Below are 22142 nucleotides of genomic sequence, written 5' to 3' on the forward strand. Positions count from 1 at the left end.
CCAATAGAAAGCAGAAAGATTGAACTGGGCTCCTAGAGGAAGGGGCCTACAGAATTCCTTAACTAACTTTATCTTAGAAGGAAGTATTTACAATAGTGTACAGCCATTGCACTCTGCCAAAAAGCTGCTGGTTGTGAACAATGACCTCCTGAAAGAATGGGATTTGCCCCCTGTAAAGTGTGTATAATCTGTCTGTGAAATTTCATACACTCTTGGAAAAAGGGAGATGGTTTTCTACAGCCAATTTTGTACTTTCTTATAGCCATATATGGTACAAGATAGAGAAATTGCCTGACCAATTAAAGCAAAAGTTTTCTCCTGGGGATTTTGAACAAATAAGTTCAAGAGAGGGAAAGGATGTGTTTTGAGGGTGATGTGGCTTCAAGAACTGAAAGATAAAGAATAGGCATGTCTTATATTTTTAAAGGTATCTTCCTTCAGATACCAGCAAATTATCTGTCTCCTTATCCAGCTGAGTGGGAGGATTTTCAAAATGTGTATAGAATACATTTGATGTAAAGGGTGTGTGTGTGAGAGAGAGGGAGAGATTTTAAGAACTTATTCTCTTTTTAAGGTGTTATCATAAGGTCAAACATAAGCCCAGCTGCATATGAATATTTCCAGCAAGTTAACCTTTGTTTAGCTTTACCAATTCTTTATAACATGAAGTGGGATTTGAGAACATACCTTGTAAAACTGTTTGGAGAAAATGTAGTGAAAACTACTTTGGAAAGGGATAATGCTTTAAAAAAAACTGGGTTTTAGCTATCAGCAGAGAAACGAATTACCTCATTACCCATGGTTTCATTTGGTTTTATCCAAAATAAGCCACTGAAGTAAAAGGATTACCTTGTCATATATTAAAGAGAAACACAACTGTAATTGCTCCAGCTGTCGAGGGCCTTTTCTGCTTCCTTTGGGGTGAAAAAGTCACTGAGGAAAACTGGGAAATGTGTGGTTCATGTAGGACAGCGAAGGGTTCTGTCTATTAGGATAATGTGCTTTTACATTCTGCATGTTTATTTTTGATCAAACTGTCACAAGATACTGGAATATTCATACATGACATTTTAAGTGACCCAGTAGAGCAAAATCTCCACCATCATAGAAGAAAACAACATTAAAAGCATCACCAAGATTTCTAGTCACTGAGTTCAGTTAGTTTTAGAGAGAACTGACATGGTTAGTCAAGAGGGGCACAAGTCAGGAGCACCTGATTTTAATTTTGAGCCCTATGGCGAGATCTGGTGTGGATGATAGTTTTTGTTTGTTTATTGATTTTTCCAGCCACCATTTCAGGGGACCCAATAAGACTTGAGGCATTCTTGGAAGTAGGCTAAGTCAGGTGCATCTACTAACCACAATGCAGGATAACAAGTGTCAGGGACACTTATTTTTTAAATAGTAGGCATTCCAACGGGCATGAAATAGTATTTGTTGTGGTTTTGATTTGCTTTCCCGAACGACTAGTGATGTTTAATGTCTTTCCATGTTTTTATTGGCCATTTGCATATCTTCTTTTGAGAAATATTCAAGTTTTTTGCCCATTTTAAAATCAGGTTGATTGTTTTTGTTGAGTTGTAAGAGTTCTTTATATATTCTGGATATCAGTCACTTATCAGATATGCAATTTATAATTATTTCATCCTGTTCCGTAGGTTGCCTTTTACTCTACTGATAGTGTCCTTTGATGCACAGAAGTTTTAAATTTCCATGAATCCAACTATTTTTCTTTGGTTCCCTGTGCTTTTGGTGTCATATCCAAGAAATTATTGACAAATCCAAAGTCATGAGGTTTTGCCCTATGTTTTCCTTTAGGAGTTTTATAGTTTTCGTTTTTATGTATAGGTTTTAGATCCATTTCGAGTTAATCTTTGCATATGGTTTAAGGTAAGAATCCAGGCCAGGTGTGGTGGCTCACGCCTGTAATCCCAGCACTTTGGGAGACCGAGGCAGGTAGATCACGAGGTCAGGGGTTTGAGACCAACTAGGCCAATGTGGTGAAACCTTGTCTCTACTAGAAATACAAAAATTACCCAGGCGTGGTGGTTCATGCCTGTAATCCCACTACTTGGGAGGCTGAGTCAAGAGAATTGCTCGAACCCGGGAGGTGGAGATTGCAGCAAGCTGAGATCGCACCACTACACTCCACGCCTAGGCAACAGAGTAAGACTCTGTCTCAAAAAAAAAAAGAATCCAACTTTGGTTTTCTTTTCCATGAGAATATCAGGTTTTTCTACCACCATTTATTGAAAAGACCATTATTTCCCCTATTGAATAGTTGTGGAACTCTTACCAAACATTATTTGACCATATATGCAAAGGTTTATTTCTGAGCTATCTTGTCTAGTCCACTGGTGTATATGTCTGTCTTTATGATAGTACCACACTTTTTAAAAAATTATTTTAACTTTGTAGTGGGTTTTGAAATCAGAAAGTGTGAGGCCTCCAACTTTGTTCTTTTTCAAGATTGTTTTGATTTTTTGGGTCCCTTGAGATTCCAGTGAATTTTAGGATAGATGTCTCTGTGTCTGGAAAAAAAAAAAGTCGCTGGAATTTTGATAGGAATTGCGTTAACAAAACAACCTTTAAAAAACATTTGATTATATAGATCCTCATCCTTATTCTAGCTTAGACTTTCTAGAAGCATATGGAATTATAGATACAATAAGATCCTTGGAGCATGTGGATCTAAAGCCCAGCTTTCTCTCCCGCCATGCCCTCTCACTTTCCTGACTCCATTCCTTGTTTGTCCTCATGCCCCGCTTTCCTTCTTTACTTCTCTCTGTACCTCCAGGGATCCTCTCCAAGAAGGAGTTGGAGAGAAGACTGTGTTTAAGCTATATCCTTATATTAGACATTGACACAGTGCCGCTGAGAAGGCTCCTCCAGCCATGCTCCAAGAACCCTGCAGAACCTCTAAGTGGATCGAGACAGGTTCACCTGCCCTTCTGTGGTCTGGTGGCTACCAGATTGTCAAGAACTGACCAGGGTGACTCTGAAAACAGTCTCTAGCTCATGTGGCTGGAGTCAATACACTTAAAAAATAAAATAAAATAAAATAAAACTTGTTTCAATTATACTAACCAATTTGAATACTCAAGATTGACACCTTGACAAATTATAGGAAATTGCAAACATTTTCCCACACCCAATTATAAGGCCTGTTCTCCAAAGACTTGGGAGAGGATTTAGGCCAGAAACCTCCCCAGGGCAGATTTAAAAATCACAGTAGCAGTGACAGGAGCTGAGCTCAACAGGACACTCTCCCTAAGTGCCTGTTGGCATCAGGACCAGACCACCAACGTCTCCCTAACTGAAAAGCTGGGGACAGGAGAGACCTGGGGCCAGTGTCCGCCCTTACTGAAGGAGAGAAGAAGAAATGGTTTATTTATCTGCTTTGAACAGTATTTTCATTTAGAAAGCATTTTGGTTCCTGTCAGGGAAGATTAAGGCTGGTTGCCAGAAAAACCAAACCAAACTTTTTCCCTCCCCACCGGAGGATTAATGCTCTCTCTAAACTCCAAGAAAAAAAAAAATTCCTTTTCTTCAAAGGCATCCTGTCTGCAGTGTTTCAAATGAGACTTTTCCTTCTTGCAGTGGTTTGTCATTTGGTGGTGGGCCAACCCTGTAAGCTGGTCTTTTAGAACTGAGGTATTCCAACTGCAGGGCACAGCCCACTAGTGGAGCATAAGACCTGTTTAAGGGCCAGGAACGGTGGCTCACGCCTGTAATCCCAGCACTTTGGGAGGCCAAGGTGGGAGGATCACCTGCAGTCAGGAGTTCCAGACCAGCCTGGCCAACATGGTGAAACCCCATCTCTACTAAAAACACAAAAATTAGCCGGGCATGGTGTCAGGCACCTGTAATCCCAGCTACTCGGGAGGCTGAGGCAGCAGAATTGCCTGCACCCGGGAGGTGGAGATTGCAGTGAGTTGAGTTTGCACCATTGCATTCCAGCCTGGGCAACAAGAGTGAAACTCTGTCTCAAAATAAAATCATAAAATAAAATAAATAAAATAGCCAGGTGTGGTGATATGTGCCTGTGGTTCCAGCGGTAAGCCGAGATCGTACCAGGGCACTCCAGCCTGGGCAACAGAGCAAAACTACGTCTTAAAAAAAAAAAAAGACCTGTTTAAGGGCTCTCCAATCAGCATTTTAGAACAGACTACAGTAGCATATATCAGAGTTTATTGTACATAATAAGAGTATATCTTGATATTTTTCAGTTTAACGTGGAGAAGTGGCTGTTTATTGGATGGCAATATATCATTCTTACCATGTTTTTACTATGTGGTCAAAAATTGTCACAGCTACTATTTTAAAATTATCTTTGGCTCAACAAGGCCTGGTCATGTTGCCAGAACTGGCAAAATATCATATACTAGACAAATACATAGAAATAAAGAACTAAAAAACGAACCATTTCAGGTTCGTTTTGAACCTAATTCTTATTTGAGCTTTCTGGTTTGATTTCTATTTGGTTGATTACGTGTTTCAAAAGAACACATTTAATATGAGTGTATCTTGATTTAATGTAACAGTGTTTCTCCAATTCAGTCTTTCACAAAATTTCTGCATGATTTTTGCCAAATCTGTGAGCCGCTTGTGTTTTTTATTTCGTATTTTCCTTGAACTAGCTCAAATTTTAAATCTACATTTAATATCCATGAAACTGTTAATTTATATATGGATAGTTATGATTTTCTAATACATCTAATAAGCAATGAAAATATGAATTTTAAAATATAAAAATACTCATGTGCCATCCAAAACAATCTCATCCACTTCAGTGGCCCACATGTCATCATTTGGGGGATACAGATGTTCAAAACATTCTTTTATGCTTTTCTTTTTCCCCCTTAGGTTCCTTTGCTTTCACAAAGGTTCAGATATTTGAGGAAAATAACAAGAGTTGTTAGTTATCAGGGAAATAAGTGCTTTTCATTTTGAAGAACTCATCCCACCCTCTTCCCCCAAACTGGTTTTCATAGGATACTAGCATTTCTGAATTTACAAGCAGCTCATCTAATGTTAACCATACCTTGACTCAGCCCGTTTTCTCCATCAAGACTGGAAATCACCCAGCCGCAGAGGGCCTCTCAGAGGCTTGCCCAGATTTGAATAGAAACAAGGCTAAAAGAACACTAGAGAAATAGCTCATCCTCTTTCTAACAAATGGGACACTGAAGCCAAGAGAGGCAAAATGGCATATCTAGGATCATGCCATGAGCTGGGGACAAAGTTGAAGGTCCAGCCTACCCACCCGCACCTCCTCTTTGTTTAACTTACTGTCTGAGGATCCTGTTGAGGAAAGCTTCATGGTAGGAGTCATAGGACCCCAGGATTAGAAATGGACAAAGAAGGCCAGGTGCGGTGGCTCACACCTGTAATCCCAGCACTTTGGGAGGCTGAGGTGGGTAGATCTCTTGAGCTCAGGAGTTCAAGACCAGCTTGGGCAACATGGTGAAACTCCATCTCTACAATAACACACACACACACACACACACACACAAAAATTAGCCAGGTGTTGGTGGCACTCGTCTGTAAGGCTGAAGCTGGGGAATCACTTGAGCCCGGGAAGTGGAGGTTGCAGTGAGCCGAGATCAAGCCACTGCACTCCAGCCCGGGTGACAGAGTGAGACTCCATCTCAAAAAACAAAAAAGAAAGAAAGAAAAGAAAAACGGACAGAGAGAGGAACAGGCCCCAAACAGCCACTCAGCCAAGCTCTGAGATCACTGGTGTGATATCCTAGGAATGATAGAAATGTATCTAGTTACTTTGTACAAGACCACTCATGACTTGACATACCCTTCGCGACACAGGGGACTTCTGACTGTGACATGAGTAGAATATTGATGACCTGGTCCTCAGATGCCCTAATGCCCCCTTTCTAGCCCCACTCAAGACTTCTGCTCTGGAAACCAAATTCAGAATCATACCCAGGTACTACCTTTTGTAGTCGTAATGAGTAGCCTTGAAATGCCCACATGGCTTAATAACCAGGGGAGCCCAGACTAAATACCACATAGAAATTCTGATTCTCTGAGTTTTAATCTGATTTTTTTCCTGAGTGTAGGCTGAAGAGTTTTAATAACACCCTAAAGACTCATCACAAATCCCACATCTCTGTGGCCTTAAATATGACTTGCAAATGTCAAAATTATCAACCAGCAATTCAGAAGCCAGTTGCTAAGTATCTTTATGCTCCAGCAGGTTTTAGGACACAAAGATGAGTCAAGGAGGGGAGTCTCTGTCCTGGAGGAAATCCCAGACCAGGGGAATAACCGACCTTTAGCAGAAGCACCACGTGATAACACAAGGATCACTTCCTCCAGGAAGTTTTCTCAAACTCTTCAGGGAGAATTACTAGAGGCTACTAATTCTCTGCTTCTCATAGCACCTCGTAGAGCCCTCTACCACTTTTTATACTGTTTTTGTGGTTTGTTTTGAAGTCCATTGCACCCTGAGACAGTGAGTTCCTAGAGGGCAGGAGCTTTATTCAACTCTGTGTTCCCAGAGTGTTGTATAAAGTAGCTGGCCCTCCAAAATCATCCTGTGGAAGGGATATGGACAGAATCCTAGTGAAGCACACAGTAGGGGAAAATGCCTTGTGATATAAACCAGGCCTGAGGGTCTCAGATGGCCATTTCACCAAGACAAGCCAAGTATCTGTTTTCTTCTTGGTCAGTTATTAGCTACGTGCTTGGTTGATTTCTAGCTGTGATTGTTAGTGTTAAAAAAAAAAATAGAAATGATAGTAGAGACATCCATTTCTCAGCAAGCCTCAGAGTAGTTCCAAGCAGCAAGATCACATTGATCCATGCACAGATGGGGACTATGCCTAAAACTTCTTTAGGAAAGAGGAACATACCTTTGAACATGATCTTGTAGTTCCTACAAGGACAGTGTTACAACCTGCCCCTAAATCCCCCATCCTTTTCTTTAGCACAAATTTTTAACAAATAATATAGTTTATTTAATTAAATTTATCATCTGCTCCTTCTTGCTAAAATGTGAACTCTATAAAGGCAGAGATTTCTGTTTTTTCATAGATGGATCCCAAGTACCTAAAATGGTATCTGACACATATTAGGAGCTCATTGAATGAATAGATAGATATGAATGAATGTATTGGATGAATGAATGAAAACTTTACATCTGCCCCAGATCTGGGTTCAGGTGAAGGAAAGACAGTTTTCCTAGGAGGTGTGGTACTCAGGACTGGTGGATTCACTATTATTTCAGCCAGAGAGCCGTCCTCTGTGATGTAGGCTGCTTTCTTTCAAATGGCAGGGTTGGTTTGTACCCCACCGTGGATGTCATGAACATACATAAGCTAGTAGAAAGGGCAGTTCCTAAAAGTGCTCTTGGTGTTTAAGTGGCTGTTTACATGTATTCTTCATCAAAGGAGGTAGGTATGATATCATGTCAGGAGACCTGGGTTCAAATCCCAGATCTCTGCATTTCTGGCTGTGTAACTTAGGATTATTCTTTAGCCCTACCTAAGTCTCAGTTTCCTCACTCTTAAAATAGGCACAGGAACCCCTTTTCACAATGTGCTGAGCACTGAGCCTCCTGACACCGAGCAGGCCACCGATGGGCAGCGTCAAGCCCGTAGCAACCCTCTAACAGGCCGGCAGTGTGGGTGGGTTCTCTGAGCCTGATTCCAAGCCAGTCTCTGGCTCTCCCCAGGAAAAGATCCAACAACACCCCTTGAGTTTTGTTAGGGAGGATTGTGAGGCACCCTCCCTCCAAACCCAAATCCCCAGTAAGTCAGGAAGATATATGTGTTTTAAAACATCGGGAGGTCTGCTTTGGATCACCCTGGAGCTGTGGCTTCCCCGAGCAGCTGAGAGTGAAAGGAGGCAGTTCCTCTGCTGTGAGCTCTCACGGCACGGTGCTCACGCCCCACACAGGGGCTGCCTTCACTCGGCTTTAGCAGCCGTTGACTTTTAAATCATAATAAGCCGCTCTATATACAGTTTACTCTGTTGCTAGAAGGCAGTGGAACATAGGTATTAAAAAAAAAAAAAAGGCAGAAGAAGCAGCCGTTAATCCCGCCAGGCTTCTGGGCACTGGAATAGTTGTGGATGACAAAAGTTAATTAGAAACATGAGCAGTTTAACCGAAAACACTTGTGACAATTGGAAGGGCAGCCTCTCCGGTTGGAGGATTTTTCCTAGGGAATCATTGCAGGAGAAAGTGGCTGCTGCTAGGTAAGTCATGTCATTGTGACTTTGCAGATGCAGAGGTGCTTTTAGGGGGGCTGAAGGGGTGCGTCCTGTCTGCCGTGCACACTGGTCATGGGGTATGGGTGGGCGTGGGCACAGGGCCCAGTGGAGACGTGCCTTGCCTGGCACTTTCTCTCCAACAGCTGTCTTTCCTTGAGAGAGAGGCTGCATCATCCCGGGCACTGACGGAAGAAGGGTGCTGCAGTTTCCGTTTCTGTCACATTGGCCACCTTGGTGACTAGCCGTTAGTTTGGAGCCTGCCCTCACTAGAACAATTCTGGCTCCAGTTTGGAAACATTTTGAGGCTTTTCTGAGAAAAGAGTCTGGCCAGGGAAATACTCACTGAGAGCCAAGGGGAAGCCTTGACTTTCAGATAACCTGTGTGTTTTCTTGCCCACAGTGAAGCCATGTGTATAGATTACACTCTAGAGAAAAAAAAAAAAAAGTTTTTTTGTTTTTAAGTCAAACCTGAACCATGTTTGCAACTTTTTTGTTTTGTTTTGTTGTTGTTGTTGTTGTTGTTGTTGTTTTTGAGACGGAGTCTCGCTCTGTCGCCCAGGCTGGAGTGCAGTGGCCGGATCTCAGCTCACTGCAAGCTCCGCCTCCCGGGTTTATGCCATTCTCCTGCCTCAGCCTCCCGAGTAACTGGGACTACAGGCGCCCGCCACCTCGCCCGGCTAGTTTTTTTGTATTTTTTAGTAGAGACGGGGTTTCACCATGTTAGCCAGGATGGTCTCTATCTCCTGACCTCATGATCCGCCCGTCTCAGCCTCCCAAAGTGCTGGGATTACAGGCTTGAGCCACCGCGCCCGGCCTGTTTTTTTTTCGTTTGTTTTGAGACAGAGTCTCACTCTTTTTGCCCAGGCTGGAGTGCCGTGGTGTGATCTTAGCTCACTGCAAGCTCTGCCTCCCAGGTTCAAGCACTTTTCCTGCCTCAGCCTCCCGAGTAGCTGGGATTACGGGCATGCTCTACCATGCCCAGCTAATTTTTGTATTTTTAGTAGAGACTGGGTTTCACCATGTTGACGAGGCTGGTCTTGAATTCCTGACCTCAGGTGATCCACCCGCCTTGGCCTTCCAAAGTATTGGGATTACAGGTGTGAGCCAGTGCACCTAGCCATTTGCAGCTTTTTAAAAGTGCCAGCATAGGAAAAACTTACATGCTTTAATAGGCTTTAACAACTTTTGTGTGTAATTATTCTTTTTTAAAGATTCTACATGGTTTCTCCTCCTTTTCTGTTTTTGTAATTGTATTTTAGTGTCTCTGATACATTGTTTGCTTAAAGTTGGATAATTCTTGATTCTTTCCCATAATTGGGAAACAGACTGTGGGATGAATAATTGAAAACGGTAGGTATTTCCTACTGTTTCCTGCACTGGCTATATTAATGGTGCAGGTATCTGTTAAGATTTGTTAAGACCCTCACATTTGCGTGGCACATGCCACCAAAATGTGATGGGGTCGGGGGGATGTGAACTGTGCCATACGGAAAGCAGGAGGAAGTCAAGCCAGGAATTAAAACCTAACCACAGATAATCCACAAAGTGGGCAATGGAGCTATATGGCATTTGGGTTGGGAGTGATTGGTTGTGTGGCCATGGCTGACCCTCCCTGATCTTCAGTGCAGGTCAACAGGTGTTACTCAGGCCTCCTCTCTTCTGTCTCTGCAGAGCCTTTGGCAAGCTCAGCCTCCTCCCACCCCGGAATGAGTGACAATGCACCTGCTTCCTTGGACAGCGGCAGCAGCTCCACCCCTACTAATTGTAGCACCTCCTCGGCCATCCCACAGCCCGGTGCAGCCACCAAGCCTTGGCGCAGCAAATCCCTCAGCGTGAAGCACAGTGCCACGGTATCCATGCTCTCAGTCAAGTCTCCTGGGCCTGAGGCTCCCAGGCCCACACCTGAAGCCATGAAGCCAGCCCCCAACAATCAGAAGTCCATGTTGGAAAAGCTGAAACTTTTCAACAGTAAAGGGGGCTCAAAGGCAGGTGAGGGCCCGGGGTCCCGGGACACAAGCTGTGAGCGGCTGGAGACTCTGCCCAGCTTCGAAGAGAGTGAGGAGCTGGAGGCCGCCAGTCGCATGCTCACCACCATGGGCCCTGCTTCCAGCAGCCCTAAGATTGCACTCAAGGGCATTGCCCAGAGGACTTTTAGCCGGGCACTGACCAACAAGAAGAGTTCTCTGAAAGGCAATGAGAAAGAGAAGGAGAAACAACAGCGGGAGAAGGATAAGGAGAAAAGCAAGGACCTTGCCAAGAGAGCCTCTGTGACGGAGAGGCTGGACCTTAAGGAGGAGCCAAAAGAAGACCCCAGTGGAGCAGCCTTGCCCGAGATGCCAAAAAAGTCCTCCAAGATCGCCAGCTTCATCCCCAAAGGGGGGAAGCTCAACAGTGCCAAGAAGGAGACCATGGCCCCTTCCCACAGTGGAATACCAAAACCAGGAATGAAGAGCATGCCCGGGAAATCCCCAAGTGCCCCAGCGCCTTCCAAGGAAGGGGAGCGGAGCCGGAGTGGGAAGCCGAGTTCAGGGCTCCCCCAGCAGAAGCCCCAGCTGGACGGCAGACACTCCAGTTCCTCTTCCAGCCTGGCATCCTCAGAAGGAAAAGGCCCAGGAGGGACTACCTTGAACCACAGCATCAGCAGCCAGACCGTCAGTGGGTCCATCGGGACCACCCAGACCACAGGAAGCAATACCGTCAGTGTTCAGCTACCTCAGCCCCAGCAGCAATACAACCATCCCAACACTGCCACGGTCGCACCTTTCCTGTACAGGTAGGAGCTGCCACCCACCTGTGCTGCCTGGGACATTGGGTAAAAGATCCTATCTAGTGGATTCCGGGTCTGTGAGGGCAGGAGCTAGACTGTGCTCCAGGAATATGTAAGTCAATAGCTAAGAAACCATGTGATAAGCCCCTAAGAGAAGCAGACACAATGTGCTACAGGGAGCAGTTCATACAGCACAGGTTGGGGGAGGAACAGAGGAAGCTGAAGAAGGGAAGTAAAATGTGAGCTGATCCCAGGCCTTGTCGCAGCAGCTTCCCTGAGCAGAAAGCATGAAGGCCTAAATATGAGGGTGGGGGCGGTTTGGTGTCATCCTACAGGCCCCAGCATTAGTCCTAACACATCCTAACATATTGAAAAAATAAATAAAATAATAAACACCTGGCTCAATAACTAAGATTTCTTATAGCAGGGATTGCCTTGAACATTCAGATCCTCACAGTCCCTGCTGCATGCTGGGGCTTTCTGAAGGGAGAGGGACATGGGGGAGAAGAGAAATGGTAGGGAAGGGTCCGGTTCTAGAAGAACAGAAGAGCTCATGTTCTGAGGAGATAAGCCTGGGTGTTTGTGGTGATGGACGGATCCTTCTGTCCTTATCTGTCCCCCAGCCCCTTTCTCTTTGATGGCACATCCTCGGGACCATGAGAGACTGTGTGGAGCCAGTCCACACTGTGGTGTTGCTGCTCTGTGTGATTCTGGCCAGCAACTTAGCTTGTTGCTTAGGCTACAACACGCCCCTTACTGAATGTGGCACGCGGGCTCCAGGGGCTGTGTCATACACGTGGATGAGTCCACTCTAGGCAGTTGGAAGCTCCCCAGCCCCTGCCCTTAAAGTTCTTATCATTCCCAGAGCTTTCACTGACAGTGCCCAACTCTGTCCTGTGCTGGAGATGAGCATTGCATTTGGCCACACTGCACAATTGGATAACTAATACTCGTACACACAAAAGAGGATTAATGATCAAGTGTCACATTCTAGACACATGTTTCACAGTTGTAACTCAAGTGCATACAGATGCACAACTGTACACTCACACTCATACCGCCATACATGTGGACACACATTAAAAGTCACATATAAGTATGAACACAAGTATACATTCATACATGAAATGCAAAGGCACATATGCATATGTGTATTTATATACCTGTTCAGGTGCATAGGTGCATGCCCAGACTTTCAGCTTGCTATGTTTGTATGATTCCCCAAAGAATTTGATATTCCCTCTTTCCTCCTGAGCTGTGTTCTAGTGGGCTCTGTTATAGTTCCTGCCAATAGCTGGTGGAGGGACTGGCTTAAGTGCTTTCAAAGGAAAGCCAGCCAGCACCAGGCCAGCAAAAGAATGTCAGGCATTGTGCTCCTTCCTTTTATTTTGCTTGCATTCTCCTTCAGTGAGGGTTGTGCTGATCTTTTTAATTGGGAGAAGGTCTCACTTTATTGAATCAAGTCATCAGCTCAGCTCACAATCCTGAGAAGAGCACCAGGGCTTAGATAATGACTCAGCTGGTCTACACTCACAGCTTTTGTTTTGTTTTTGTTTTTTGTGGTTTTTTTTGAGATGGAGTGTCGCTCTATTGCTAAGGCTGGAGTGCAGTGGCACCATCTTGGCTTACTGCAACCTCCACCTCCCAGGTTCAAACAATTCTCCTGCCTCAGCCTCCTGAGCAGCTGGGGCTACAGGTGCATGTCGCCACGCCCAGCTAATTTTTTTTTTTTATTTTAATAGAGAAAGGATTTCACCATGTTGCCCAGGCTGGCCTTGAACTCCTGAGCTCAGGCAGTCCACCCTCCTCGGCCTCCCAGAGTGCTAGGATTACAGTCATGAGCCACTGCGCCCAGCCGTGAACTGCTTTTAATACAATTGTTCTCTGAAGTGTGGAGGCAACTGAATAGCTCCACATGAAATTTTTACAATTCCAGTAGCGTTATTAGTCTTGAGGTAATACATATTCAAGATTCACAGATTCTCTATTTGCATTTTCAAAATTAAAATATGACAGTCTTTGATCACCGTCAATCCCATTCCTTCTTTTTTTGTTGTTCGCTATAATTTGAAAGATTATAAAACATATAACCTCTTTTTATTTCAAGGTTTTCTATCAGAAGAAAAGTCTTAATGATAAAGATCAAAAGTCTGACAAAGAGGAGGAAGAGGAAAATGTCTAGGATGTGGATCTGACTAGCCCCGTTTTTATGTTAATACCCGCTCTGGGTAACGTCCTTCTGTCCCCTAGGTACCTTCATCTTTAGGGGAGTCTGGGAAGTGACACTGGAACCAAGAGCACCAGGATAGAAATCAGGACACCTAGGCCCTGTCCTTTATCAGCCCTTGGTTCCTTCTGAGGTCTTGGGTACCAGCTGAAGGAACAGTTATTGATCGAGTGTGGGCAGAGTCTGCTAAGGGCTTTCTACCTCTTAGCTCACTTCATTCTTCCCACACCTCCATGAGCTAGCAGCTTGGGGTAATTAAGCAATTTGCCCCAAGTCACAGAATTAGACTAGAGGAGCTCATGTTTAAAACCAAGTGTGGACTGGGCATAGTGGCTCACACCTGAAATCCTAGCACTTTGGAAGGTCAAGGTGGGCAGATCACTTGAGGTCAGGAATTCAAGACCAGCCTGGCCAACATGGTGAAACCCTATCTCTACTAAAAATACAAAAATTAGCCTGGCGAGGTGGCACATGCCAGTAGTCCCAACTACTCAGGACGCTGAGGCATGAGAATCCCTTGAACATGGGAAGCGGAGGTTGCAGTGAGCCATGATCATGCCATTGCACACCAGCCTGGGCAACAGAATGAGACTCTGTTTCAAAAACAAAACAAACAAAAAGCCAAGTCTGTCTAACTAGTGAGACCAGGCTCTTAACCGCCAGTCTCGATTCTAAATCACTTTATCTTCATTGTCTTCATCTGGAATGTGAGAAGTTTGGATTAGATTAGATTCTATAAAATGGTTTATTCTTCTTTTCTGCTCTAACATTCTCTCCCTCAAGCTTATGGTTCACTATATATAACTTACAATTGCTCCCCCCAGCAAAACCTCTCCATGTTAAAGTTGTTACCAAGGAGTAAAGGGAAGATGGGTCATTTTTTTAAAAAATCACTCAGAATGAATTATATTTATCAATTCAGAAGTACAGTAGACTCCTCTATCACTTTATAGTTTACTAAGAGTTGTGTGTCACATACCTTTGATTTTTATAGAATCAGAGGAGGTTGCTATTATTATCCCCATTGTACAGATGAGGATGCTGAGATTCAAAGAGGTGAAGTGACTTAACTCAAATTTGCATGCTAACAAGTTACAGATCTTAGACCTGGAGCTAGTCAAATATTTAGACTTCCAAGTCTAATGTTCCTTCTAGTACCTAGCATCTTCTGAGACTTAAACATTTCTTATTTATCCAGCCAACACGCCCTTCTTGTGTTGCCTGTGCAACATATGAACTTGAACTAAACTTTGCCTCTGGAGAGCTCTCAATCTAGTTGAGGAAAGATTTACTTATTAGATCACATTTTAGCCAACAGGAGAATAAGGAGAATGCTATAGGAACTCCTGGCAAGGAGTCAAGGAAGGCTGTCAGGCAAAGATGACATGGAAGCTACATCTTAAAGACAGATTAGGAGTGAACTAAGGAAGGAGGAGAAGGGCCTTTAGGCAGAGAGGTTGCAGTTACTACAAAGATAAACCTGTTAAAGGCATGTGGACAGAAGCCACATGTGGGTGGAGCATAGTAGAGCTGCATGTAAAGGGTTAGAAAGGCAGGTGATGGGGCTGGAAATAAAGGAAGAATGTGGCCATCGTCTACCACAGTAAGGAGTTTAGACCTTGTTCTGTGGGTAATGGAAACCACTGAAGACGGTGATGTCATCACGTAAGTTTTACAGAAGTCAATGAAGAATCGTATGGGGAGTAGACCAAACTTAGGAAGAGTGTAGAATGGAGATCACAGATTCAGATGCCTAATTGGCCTCTAAATGGTCATCTAGATGGGTGGCTCAGGGTGAGCGAGACTGTGGCAGAGGGAGCCACACCTCTTTAGAGGGTGCAGCCACCACTTGGCACCAGCAGGTGACGATCTACAATAACAAAGGCTCAGTCTTTCCCAGGCTTTATTGTTTTTACTGGACGAAGGCAGAAATCCAGATATTTATTGTGAAATATCCCAATTTTTAAATGTTGAACTAATTTTAAAACTCTAAAATATTATGTAGACCAGTAGGAATAAATTGGGCTGGTTTCCACACTGGGCTGCCATTTGCAACCTCTAGGTGTGAGGTACCTGATTCAAAGCACTCTTAAGGCCTCAGTAGAAATGAAGAGGGCTTGGACCCTGGCTGGAGGTGAGAGGAGCACAGGGATTATGAAATCCTTTAAAGGCAAAGATAACAGATTTGAGAACAATGGCCTCAGTAGGAAGATGAAAGGAGGGAAGAACAGTTGGGTGACTTGAGGTTTATCAGTACATCCTCCATCGTCCATTCTCATTCTTGGCAAACGTTTTCCTCACAGATAGTAAAATCGGTTGAATTAGTTCAGGATGCCAGTGCGTTAATAATGTTACATGCAGGGTCATGCATCTGAGTGTAATTATGCATTTGCATGCCATTCCTGAAAGAGCAGAGGTAGCTGTGACAAGAAAACATTGCATGAAGCCGTTGCTTCAATTTGCTTGACAAATAAGGGCATGGAGAGGGTTTGGGGAAGTACAGATTTCAGTCGAGTGTTGAAATAATGATCAAGGAGACCTTTCATGTCAGAAGAACTGAGCTCTGAATCAGAGACCTGGAGGGTAAACACACCTGCTTGGCACCCACTTCCAACTGGTTTTATGGTCACCTTTATAGAGAAAACCATGTCAAGATGATTTTGGGGTGGGGGTGCTGTTAATAGAGTCATCTTTATGTTTGACTTGTTGGCGTTGCTGGTTACTTAGAAGTTGTTCTTTGGCATAGGTTAAATTATCCAAACCACCCAGTACCCTCCAGCATGTGTCTGGCTAGACCTAGCATCCTGAGGGAGGTTCAGAGAAGCATTCACCAGTGAGGGATTACAGGCCCTCCATCTGGGCAATGAGAAGTTTATCTTTTACAGTTCGGTGGCTTTCTCTGTTCTTAGGACATTGCTCCACATACGGCTAATGAATTATTTAGCGTCAGTCCGCTCGTCCGCTGTTCTGAAGCTTCTTGCTATAGGAGGTAATGGTGAGGGCTGTGGTTAGACCACAGTGGTCCAGACGTGGTAGTTGCCTCTCATGACAAGTGTGTCTGCTTTGGTTTGTGTGTGAAGGTCTCAGACGGACACTGAAGGGAATGTCACTGCCGAGTCAGGCTCAACGGGTGTGAGCATGGAGCCCAGCCACTTCACCAAGACTGGACAGCCTGCTCTGGAAGAACTCACTGGTGAGTATGGAGCCCCAGAAATCTGTGTCTGTTGGTGATGAGGCACTACCTGCTGGAACAGCATGAACCCAGCTTGATTACAAGTTGCGTTATGGTTGCATTGACTTTGAGCTAAACAAACTTTCTTTCTTTTTTGTTTCCTATTATTTTTCTTCTTCTTTTTCTTCCCTTTACTCTCCCTCTTACAGTTTCTTCCCACCTCCCCAGAATTGTAAACAAATCTCTTACTGGTGTGCAAATCCTGTTTTTAAGATATATTCAATTTTATTCATTTAGGGGCTCTGGACTACACTGATACTTAACTTTGAATCTTCTTATTTACTCTTCAGATAAAGTTGCTTTTCAACAAGATTTAGAATAGTGGATTTCGTTCCTGTATAGAAGCACTGATTTAAAATGTGTTCTTAGAGTCCTACATGAATTAGGGGGAAAAATTGTAACATGCTTCTTTTTACCGGAAACAAAAAAAGAAACCTAAATTTTATTTAATTGTAACATAGACAATGAAGATTACAGAGACATTATACTGTATGACAGCATAAAATCCACAGTTGTTGTATAGTTAATTCTACAAGCATTTATTTATGAACACTATACTCTCACATTCTTAATTAAAGAAGAAAAGTCACACCTTAATTAGAATTCTTACTACAGTGGATTCCAAGCTTCCATCTTCTCTGTCTCTTTTCCCCATTCCCCAACTCTGTGTCCCATGCTCCAGCAACTTCTAGTCAGGGAAGTGAGTGGTAAGCCATTGATTTATTAGTGGCTGTGTCACTCTTCTCATATCTTACCGCTTCCACAGTTAGGTTAAAAACTGAATCCATGCTTAAAATCTATTAATTAAATTGAATATCCCTGACTACAGCATTTTAATAGCCACATTACAGCTGTGGAATTGTTCTGCAGCCCAATGATTGAAACTTACCCATCTCGCAATTAGCCCCAACAATTAATTTCAGAGGATCTGGGTGATCTATTTCCTTCTGATTCCACTGGCTGGGCACAGTGACGGTGCAGAGATTCTTCAAGCCATTTGTAAGCAATCCATCTTAGAATGATTCGGGCCCCACATTTGGGATTGATTTTGTTTCCTTCTCTTCGAGGTTTGTAGCTTTCTTGTATATGAGTACATGGATAGCATAGGAAAAGGACCAGCAATGAGAAGGGTGTGGAGTTCAGATGGCTGCTCAAGTCTCCATGTACATTCCAGATTGTGTTCTGATATGCAGACATCAAAAGAACGAGGCCGATGCTTCAGATCCCAGCATGGTTCAGATATGTGGCCCGTGGAGTGGTGTGGATTCCTGTCAGACATTGAATCTCAGCAAAATCCACATTGGAAAAGCAAAAGCGGGAGCCAGAGAATATTCCAAATATTACTTAGATTTCAGAGTGACAGATTGCAGTATGTGATCTTCCCCTAATTTTTCTTTTTATCTCCATGTCTCCACTGTACCAGGCCTTAAGAACTCAGAAACCCTGAGTTGGCTTTGGGGAAGAGACTTGTGCAGCCAGTAGTGTTTGACTATTCACTCTTTGGTGTCAAATCAAATGGGGTTGGTCGCTAATGAAAATTCCTTATCAGGGTGACAGGTCTTTATATTCAAGCAGTAGAAATCATACTTGTGACTATGTTGAATTTTTTTATAGAGAGACTGAATAATAAATAGCATGATGTTGAATTTAACTTACCCACAGCCAATCCTTTGAAATGACAGTGAATGGTAGGACTATTTAGAAATGGACATTTACATAACTATTTGATCAATCGCTTGGTTCTTCCCCTTACTTATGCAAATGAGTGGGTTTTCCTATGGTGTATGATCATGTACAGAACATTATAGTTGAAAAATGCATCTTGGATGATAGAATTGAAGGAATCACACACCTGCTTATCATCCTGCTCATGAATTCCTTCTAAAGCTTGCTGATGACTATCTTTCAGCCTCTGCTTGAATATTTCTTGGACAAAATGTTGTTCCTTCATAAGGCAGCCTGCTATTTTTTTGCTGTTGTTGACGGCTTCATCAGTTAATGGAGTTCTTTATTCTTACATTTCCAATCACCGGATATAATTCAGCCTTCTGAAGCCCCAGCAGTTTTCATTCTTTTTCATGTTGTAACATATCCCTTAAGATTTCTTTATTTCCAAGTAAAAATCCTGGATTTTTTCCGTGGTCCTTTTGTAACACCTTGATATCCTCCAAACTCAGTCATATTTGGTCGCAATGTGATGCTCTGCCAATCATGACTAGTGGCTTGAGCATCGCTGGCAAAATCCTGATCACTACAGGTAGACACTAAATTTTTAAGACCTCTCTGAATCTATGAGCTGAAAGCTCCCAGCTGTTTCCACTGGAACTCAATTATGTTTTTATTGTGTTCAGGCTGTGAGTTAGTAGGTAAATCCTACATTCAGATCATTTTCAGAGGAGGCATAATTGGCAGTTCCGAATGTGATCACCTAAGCATGTCAGGTGGGTTACTGTTTTGTGTTCTTACATTACCCTTGGGGTCTGATGTAGAGCCCTGAAGGAGGGCAAATATTTCCCAGCAGGACCCACAAGAGGGACACAGGACACTCACATTTACTGAGCCCTCGTTTTGTGCTATGTGCCATCTCGTCTGATGCTCACACTAACTCTTCTAGCAAAGGGTTTTTATGTCCATTTTACAAATGAGATCTAGGGTCAAGTGGCCAATACGCAGCACTGCCACAATTCAAATATTTATCTGTGGAAATGTGAAGTCCATGCTTTTCCTACAACCCCACACTGACCAAACGTGTTGCATAATAAACATTTCTTAGACTTCTATAAATTGTGTGGGGGTTACCAAAAGGAAAGATGAGACGCCATCCCCAACTCAAAGATCTTTGACTTTCTGTCTGGGTGCAGTGGCTATACCTGTAATCCCAGCACTTTGGGAGGCCAAGGCGAGAGGATCGCTTGAGGCCAGGAGTTTGCGACTAGCCCGGGCAACATAGAAGACCCCGGGCAACATAGAAGACTCTGCAAAGAAAACAAATTAGCCAGGCATTGCGGTGCATCCCTGTAGCCCTAGCTACATGAGAGGGTGAGGTGGGAGGATTGCTTGAGCCCAGGAGTTTGAGGCTGCATTAAGCTATGATCACAGCACTGCACTCCAGCCTGAGGAACAGAGCAAGACTCTGTCTCTAAAAAATAAAACAAAATAGTTGAATTTCTAATGAATTCTAATAGTGGAATTTCTAATGAAATTTCTTAATTTCTATTAAGACCATTAATAGAGTGATGGATAAGTAAGTATGGTTACTATATTTTGTGTGTGTGGTTAAGGTAATTAGTTGAGGTAATTTGTAAACCTATGCCTAGATTTAGCCTCATAATCGATGTTTTCTGAAGGGCCTAGAGCTAACCTAAGAATCAATATTTTTTTAGCAGGCTTATATACATAAAATGTGGCCAAATTGGCAGCAAAAGATTTCACTGATAGCCCAGAAGGTAGATGCAGTTACATTCCTCCAAAGTCATTAGGGGAAGGTATAATAGACATTCATCTTTGCTTTTGTTTAAAAACACATACATATATATGTATTTTAAAGCACTGGGAAGGAAATGCAAGTTTGGCCACTTTTCAGATAAGAGAAAAATGCCTTCCAAATTTCCTTGGGTTAAAAGGTGGGAGGAGATATTGGAAAGCACTTGCATTTTCAAGTAAATTTCCTCCATGAAATCATGGGTAGGTCATTTACTCCATCCCAGCCTCCAGGCACCACCATGCCAAGAACAACCTAAGAAAGTTGTCATCTATCTCAGAAGAAAAGTTAATTCTATTACATTTCTTAGCTGCCCAGTCCCCTGTTAATGACAATTGTTGGAAGTTCAACCTGGTGTCTGATATCAATTCTACTTGCTGCTGCTTCGTGTCTAATGTAAATTCCACTTGTGCTATGTTCTAGATGGAGATTTCTTTGAAAATATTGCTCAACACTTGAAAATAGTCCTAGGCTTTTAAAGACCCATGTTTGTGCTTCTTCAGTCTTCTCAGCTGTCCCTAAAATTACTCTGAGGGAGAAAATGTATAATTCTATTAATCATTATTATAGTTATTGCCCCTCTCCTCTTCCCGTTGTAAGGCTAAAATAAATGGAACTAGGCCATATGCAGTGGCTTATGCCTGTAATCCCAGCACTTTGGGAGGCCAAGGCAGGAGGATCACCTGAGGTCAGGAGTTCGAGACCAGCCTGGCCAACATGATGAAACCCTGTCTCTACTAAAAAAAAAAAAAAAAATTAGCCAGGTGTGGTGGCAGGCGCCTGTAATCCCGGCTACTCAGAAGGCTGAGGCAGAAGAATCGCTTGAACCCAGGAGGTGGATGTTGCAGTGAGCTGAGATCGTGCCACTGCACTCTAGCCTGGGTGACAGAGCAAGTCTCTGTCTCAAAAAAATAGAAAGAAATGGAATTGCCAGAGAACCCAAAACAAGACTGCGCTGTGTCCTAGCATGTATGTGGCATATTTCTCATGGTACACTAGTGCCAGCTCAGCTCAAATGCTGCTCAGCCGTGTCTTCTGGAAAGTTTTGCCCAGGGAATGGAAGGCTGTGGTCCTAACAAAGAGGAACCCAGCTGTCTGTTTCTTTCTTTTCTTTTCTTTCCATTTTTCTTTTCTTTTCTTTCTTTTCTTTTCCTTCCCTTTCCCTTTTCCTTTCTCCTTTTCTTTTCTTTTCTTTCTCCCTTCCCTTCCCTTTCTTTCCTTCTTTTCTTTCTTTCCTTTCTTTTCTGTCTGACTGACTGGCTTTCTGTCTGTCTTTTCTTGCTCGCTTGCTTGCTTGCCTTCTTGCCTTCTTGTCTTTCTTTCTCTTCTTTCTTTCCTCCTTTCCTTCTTTCCTTTCTTCCCTTCCCTTCCTTTCTCCCTCCCTTCCTCCCTTCCTCCCTTCCTCTCTTCCTCCCTTCACTCTCTGTTACCCTGGCTGGATTGCAATGGCACAATCTTGGCTGACTGCAACCTCTGCCTCCTAAACTAAAGACATCGTCCAACCTTTGACTCCAGAGTAGCTGGCACTACAGGTGTATGCCATCAGACAGGGTTTTGCCATGTTGCCCAGGCTGGTCTTGAACTCCTGGGCCCAAGCGATCCACCTGCTTTGGCTTCCCAAATGCTCAGATTATAGGCTTCAGCCACTGCGCCCGGCCCCCAGCTGTTTCTTGAAGGCTCCCTGCTCTAGCTGGCTTGTGTTGAGTGCTTATGGTGGGCACTGTGCTAAGGGAAATCCTGGCCTGATTCCAGTTTGTCCCCACAAATGTCCTTTGAGATCAGTACTACCGCTGTGTTCCTTTTAGAAAAGTGAAATCTGAAGGACAGAGAGGACCAGCACCTTCCCCACAGTCACACAGCCAGTAAGTAGAGGAGCTTGAATTTGAGGTGACATAATACATCTAACAAGGAAGAAAGCAATCTTTCTCTGTATAAATATTTGTGATTAACAGGTGCAGATCTTCTAGCTACTGCAAGCTATCCTTGCAAAGTAGGGCCTAAGATAGCTGCATATATCACCAATAGGTGAACAAACAAAATGCTCCACTCATTTTTGCATGGGCAGAAAATGACTACCTGGTCGGACCTAACCTGAGCGTGTCTCTGCTGGAGACACTGTGGAAATGTGTTTACATCTCAAACTAGGCACTTGGCTTCTCCCACACGCTAGACTTCACCTATTTAAGGAGGCACCTGAAGG

General features: G+C 43.5%; 1 protein-coding gene across 9 annotated transcripts in view; it reads left to right on the top strand.

Moving 5' to 3' along the window:
• NAV2 (neuron navigator 2) overlaps positions 1-22142 on the top strand; it is a 412855-nt gene that overhangs the window by 210554 nt on the left and 180159 nt on the right. For all 9 annotated transcript variants that reach the window (XM_017858289.1, XM_017858297.1, XM_017858306.1 and 6 more), the window contains 2 exons: positions 9907-11008; positions 16310-16422. In XM_017858289.1, coding sequence (XP_017713778.1) covers positions 9907-11008; positions 16310-16422 — 1215 coding nt within the window. The remainder of the gene's footprint in view (positions 1-9906; positions 11009-16309; positions 16423-22142) is intronic.

The sequence above is a fragment of the Rhinopithecus bieti genome, unplaced genomic scaffold (genome assembly GCF_001698545.2).
Source record: "Rhinopithecus bieti isolate Rb0 unplaced genomic scaffold, ASM169854v2 scaffold_2350, whole genome shotgun sequence".
NCBI lineage: Eukaryota > Metazoa > Chordata > Mammalia > Primates > Cercopithecidae > Rhinopithecus > Rhinopithecus bieti.